This window comes from Arachis duranensis, chromosome 3 (assembly GCF_000817695.3).
Source record: "Arachis duranensis cultivar V14167 chromosome 3, aradu.V14167.gnm2.J7QH, whole genome shotgun sequence".
NCBI classification, from domain to species: domain Eukaryota; kingdom Viridiplantae; phylum Streptophyta; class Magnoliopsida; order Fabales; family Fabaceae; genus Arachis; species Arachis duranensis.
Window position 1 is genome coordinate 42,567,700 of NC_029774.3, and position 6,201 is coordinate 42,573,900.

Below are 6,201 nucleotides of genomic sequence, written 5' to 3' on the forward strand. Positions count from 1 at the left end.
TCTTTCTTATTTTTTTTCGGATCATTGTGGTAAGAGAGTTAACCATATTTGATGATTCAGAAATATGATGATCGTTATTCATGTTTTTTTTTAAATATCTAACTTTATAGAATTTCAAAGTTAAATAGAGAAAAACTTTACAGAGTTTCAAAGTTAAACAATTTTTTTTTCTCTATTAATACTTTTCTATACAACTTGTGGCGTGCCATTTTGTTTTGTCGATATCTAATAGTCTAGGAGCAAAATTTACTCCTCTTTTGTGGATTCTCAAACCAAAGATAATATTAATAGAAAATTTAAGGTAAGAGGAAGGAAGAGATATAAAGAAAACTGAATAAGATAAAAGAAAAAGAGAAACTAAAAGTAAAAGTTGAATGCATAAATAAAAACTCAAAAGGAAAAGTACAATAAAGTAAAGGTGGAAGAAATATTTTGTTTTTGTCTGTGAATCCGTTTGTTTCAATGTAGCATTAGAATGTTTAGAGTATTTGTCAAATGATTCCACCCTTTATTCTAATTCTAAAGCTCTTATTTATAGAGAGAATTCTAATCATTTCAAAAATTACAATAGAACCTTAATAGAAGTTTATTTTTTTCTAATAACTAAATATAACTGCAAATACTTCAGACCAGTTATAACTTCTGCATGAACATGAGAGTACGTAAATTATAATTTCAGAGAACGTGAGTTATAAGTCTTCATGATTTCTTCAATCATTACATGTCAAATTTCAACCAAGTTATTACCATTAACGTATGACCAATTTTATATACATATAAAAAAAATATTTATTTTTAATCTAACAATAAATTAAACAATTTAAAAAGATAAACAGTTTAATGACTGATTTAATTTTAAAATTTTTTATTCCTGATAAAAAAATGTTCCTTCATCTAATCTAATGTTCAGGATTCAATCTTATAACTAATATTTACAGTATCTTTAGGTTGAACTATATATTTGTTTATTTATTTTCATTATATATACTTTCATAGTTTCATTTCTAAAGTTCTATCTCATCCTAATCCAAAAAAAGGCTGGTTCTTTTCATGTAATAACTACGAAATGATTAGTTATTATTGTTGACAAATGACAATAGATTTTTTAAAAAAAGTAATGATATTTAAGTTTTTTTTATGAAATTCAATCAAGTTAAATAATAATATTTAAAATAATATTAGTTATAATTGTTAGATCAGTTTAATTAAATTTAATTAATAAACAGATTTAAATATATAATATTATTTTTTTAAAAAATAAAATAAATAAGCAAGTTCTATTTAGTTAATGACCTGCTTTATAATTAACCGATCAGTTATATATAATGCCATGAGTTAAAAATGTTTTGGTGATTGACCTTATCATTAATAATAGTATTAATATTATATATTTTCTTGACATGAATTATTAATAATATTATAAGGTCAACTTGTCAGACATCTTTCAGTTGTATATGTAATCAAATCACTGATTAAATTGCGTATTGGAATTGTTGAGCCATTTTAGAATTTTTTTATTCAAAGTTAGTTGAGGACAACGCATATCACAATTATTATATAACGCCATGCAATTTTTATATGATAAAAATGCCGTAATTATATAACCTTACAAGTACACTATAGAGCAAGTTCTTTTTCTCTTTTTTTTTAAATAATAATTTAAGTTATAATTCTCTTATTGGATAAGAATGCCATGCCATTGTCAGATTTGTCGTTACATGTTTCTTGTTCTACTTTTTAGTGACTACCACAAGGTCCTATGATTGCCTTTTTAAATGATTCGAAATAAAATTAAAAAGATATATGTTTAAGTAAAAAAAAATGTTACACTCTAGTAAGTTAACACTCAATTTGACGAAAATTTGAAGTTGCACTTAAATTGATTTCTAAAATTATAGATCTTTAAAATTTACAATAATAACTTATCGTTAATTTTTAAATTGATTTTTGTAAATAGTGTATTAATTTTACATATTAACTTACTAAAATTTGTATTTCTTTCTAAAATTTTATATGACTAAAATTTATTAGACCTTCTAAAAATTTGATTATCTTTCTAACATTCTCACAAAAATGTTTAATTTAAAAATTCTACAACTATAGAAATAACAATTAAACTTCTAGAGTTTTAATAAATATTTCATCATATAGAACTTGTTTGAAGAATCTAAATAATAATAAGTTAATGTACTAAATTAATACATTATTAGCAGAAATTAGTTCAATGATTAATGTAAATTACGATTATAAATTTTGGAGTTTAATTTGAATTCATTAAAATTTTAAGAATCAAATTGAATCCAACTTTAAATTTTAGAAGTCAAATTGAGTATTAATTCTGTTTTAATATTTTGAGATGTAAGTATGAGTATTTTAATTCTTAAAATTTAAAATTCAATTTAATACATGGAGTTGTAAAATAATATAAGTGATAGGAGTAGTGTATTAGTTATTATTGAATTTGTCTCAATTTATGTTCATGTGTTAAGTATAATGCGAGATTATCTTAAGTGATGGTTAATGTAACACTAAATCAGAATAATTTTAAACTAATTCAATTAATTGACATATATGAAACTTTTACATTTTTTCATGTAGTTTTCAATTTTTTAAAAAATAAAAAGGGCACATAGTTTTACCTATATCTCTTTGTAGGTTTTGTATACGAGACAACTTTTGTCTATGATTTTAACATTGTAAAAATAATAATGGAAGATTAGAAAAATAAGGGTTAATAGTCAAATTAATCCATGAAAGATGGACGTTTTTTAAATTTGTTTTTGAAAGATTTTTTTAATTAAATTGATTCTTCAAAAATTACGACTTAATCATATTTGTTTTTCCGTTCTTTCACTAATAATTTTCGTCAAGGATTAATAATGTGAAATGCTAATTGAAAACATATATAACACCTAACATGTCTAATTGAACGCCGACTAAATATATTTATGAAAATCTATCAATTTAGTTGTTAGGTTATATTATGAATACGGTTTATATATGTAATTGAAAAAAAATGTACTAAATTAAAATATATTTTTATAAATATATTTACTATCTAGTCAACATTCAATTAGATATGTCAAATATTATATATATTGTCAATTAACGTTCTATATTATTAATTGTTGACATAAATTGTTAATGAAAGGACCGAATGACAAATATAATTAATTTATAATTTTTAAAAGACCAATGTAATTGAAAAAAATATTTCAAAGAAAAATTTAAAAAATGTAACATTTTTTATAAATTAATTTAACTATTAACTCAAGAAAAAAAATTATTGAAAATGAATCGAGTATAATTATATGTGATATATAAGAAAACTATTATAACAAATAAGTAAAAAAAATTATAAAATGGCATTCAAAACATAATTATAATGTGATAACACAAAAAATGTTTAAATTAAAATAAAACTCTTTTTTTTTAAAGCAAAGAGTTCAACACAATAGTAACTGAGCAACCAGAACCACTGAAACTTAAAACTATCTTAACAAAAATCATCACAATACCAAAATGTTCTTCATGTCATATTCGACATAGCCATCAATAACTAAAGGGATCCACACCGCTCCACTCGTTTACACTATTTGAAGACATGTTGATAATTTTTTCAACTCCTTTGCTTGTGTGCTGGAAAATCCTCCTATTCCTTTCCAACCATAGGTTCTAGATGATAGCACAGAAATACCTTAATTGCTGACTACGCTCCTTCATCCTTCTCGATTCTTCTGTTCAACTAAAAAATGCTCTTTCATCGATCTCGGATAAGACCATTGCTGGTCAAAGACTGAAATCCAAACACTCTACATCTGCTAAGTAAATATACAGTCTAAAAATAAGTGATATACATGTTTCACATCATTATTACAAAAAACACAAATAATATCTTTTTGACCCATGATTTCAAACCCGAAATTAAAATAAAACTTGTAAAAGTTTAATTTTCTTTTCCAAATTAAATAATGATTGTGATAGAAGATTAAAAAAATAGATCAATTACATAATTTATAATATTAATAAAATCTTTTATTACGTATAAACTTATTATTTTAATTCAAAAGTGATTAGATTTTTTTTTAATTTTACCCCAAAGAAGCTTGATAGTACGATATGAAGCACAATGTAACTTTAATGGTAGGGTCCTTCATGCAAATGAAAAGTGGAAAATGGATCGTGATGCTTCAAAGTTTTCAACTTTTGTGAATATAGCTCAAATGGGTTATCAACTACCAACACTTAATGAAAAGAAGCCATTCACGTTTCATAGTTGTGGATATCCCTTTCCCTTTGGAAAAGATACCCACTTCCCTTCTTTGACTCTCTCTGAGTTGTCACTTGACATGTAACAAAAAGCTATTTGGAGTTATTGTCTTCAAAATTGTATAAATAACCTGGCCAGTTGTGTACTAACACATACCTGTATTGGTATAATAAGTTTTTCTTCCTTTTTTTTCTTTTAAGAAAATAAATTTAAAACCATTAGCTTAACAAGTCACTAATCCACCTTGGTTAATTAATTAATAAAGATTTTGTAAGAGAGTTTAGATCTTCTCGATGAAGATTATTTGTAATTTTGTATTATTTAATAATCCAATTCAAGTTTGTTACGGTCCAATTTTAAAATTGAATTTAAGTGCCATTCTTAGTTTAAAGACATCTGTGAAGGAGCATCCTGATATAGAAAGAAATTCATCTAAATAATGTTCATTAAAGATTTAACACGTATTTAGAATGAGATAACGTAAATTATTCGAATTAGTCAGATTTACTCATCCAACACTATAAATAGAGGTAATATTTTATCCTAAAAATATGATATCTAACCTAATTCTTATACCTCTTGGACTTAGACTAATTTAAATGTTAGAGTTTCTTGCAAATCCGTCAAGTGGTTCGAAGCCCAAGCGTTTGAAGAAGTTTTCTTCCCTCTCATAAAGAGCTCGATCAAATAACTCTTAATAGAACAAAATTACTTAATATTATTTATATATTGAGTAAAGAACATCATAGTTCTTAAATGTTTATTTTGTTTGGTCATTTTGTCAAACAAACAAAAAAATTAGCTTAAGAAAGATAAAAAAAGAAAGAAAGATGAGTAAAGGACAAATTCGTCCCTAACTTTTTTTTTGTGGACATTTTCGTTCCCGAGTATTGGAAAATACATTCATATCCCTGACCCTCCGAAAAAGTGGACATATTTACCTTTCCGTTAGAGTCGCTCCGTTTGGCCTGACAGAAAACGGTGACGTGGCTCCCGTGGCGCTGACCTGGCCATTATGGACTGCCACGTAGGATAGACTTTTGAAAAGAGGACGTATTAGTCTCAGGAACTCAAACGTTGCCGTTTCTCCATCACCCCTCCAAACAAACCTTAATTCCCTTTTGTATTTTCAACCAATATTCCAGATTCAGATGAAGAACAGAGCAATTCAGCGACATATTCACCAACAACAGAGCACAGATTCAATTCCACAGGCTCAGTTCACAATTCAACCAGTCCAAATTGTGCAATTTATGAAGAATCAGCAACTTACAAAAAATTGCATATAAAGAAAACGGCTTGGCCAAGGAGAAAGTTGCCACCCAGGGCGGCGAAACAGCAGCTGAGGGGTTGAATCTCCCATCGCAGCAAGTGGCGCTGGCGAAGCTGCAGTTCTACATCGAGGGCTGGATCCTGAGCGGCGAGAAAAATTGGTCTTGGCTTTTGGTCCCTAGAGTGTTCTTGCGGCGGCATCGTAAGCGCAGGTAGTCCTCGGCAGAATCGAAGGTTTCGAGCCAAACCCTTGCTTTCTTCAACAGGTCTTTGATTTCAGCGGCGAATCTTCCCCACGGTCTCTTCCTCGCGCCACGGTATCTAACTTCCTTCAATACTAGCATCGGCCTTGATTCGTTTACCTCCGCCGCCGTGGGTTTCAGAGCCGCAACTCCTCTGCCTCTTCCCATGGCAATGGCTTTGGTTTTCAATATAAAAAAGAGTAATTTGGTGATGTTTTAAGGAATAGAGCGGAACTCGTATTGGAAAATGATGAAAAGAATCAAGCTTTGAAATCAAATAAGCATTTCAGTGTGTGAAATTTTGATGGGTCGCTCACACTGATTTTCAAGAAAGAAAGAGAGAGAAAGAAAGAAAAGCAACACCTTCTTCTTCTCCTTCTCCTTCTTCTTCTTCTTTGTTCTTTGAATCTTTGTCTT

The 6,201-nt window shown here is 27.7% G+C and overlaps 1 protein-coding gene across 1 annotated transcript; it reads right to left on the minus strand.

Moving 5' to 3' along the window:
• Window positions 1-5,664: 5,664 nt before the first annotated feature.
• On the minus strand, window positions 5,665-5,952 carry LOC110278551 (ethylene-responsive transcription factor 3-like). The gene has a single exon (XM_021136810.1). The coding sequence runs from the start codon at window positions 5,950-5,952 to the stop codon at window positions 5,665-5,667; it is 288 nt and encodes a 95-aa protein (XP_020992469.1).
• Window positions 5,953-6,201: the final 249 nt, after the last annotated feature.

Excerpts from the sequence above, each read along its gene's own strand:
- LOC110278551 (XM_021136810.1), bottom strand. The coding sequence starts at position 5,952 with ATGGGAAGAGGCAGAGGAGTTGCGGCTCTGAAACCCACGGCGGCGGAG.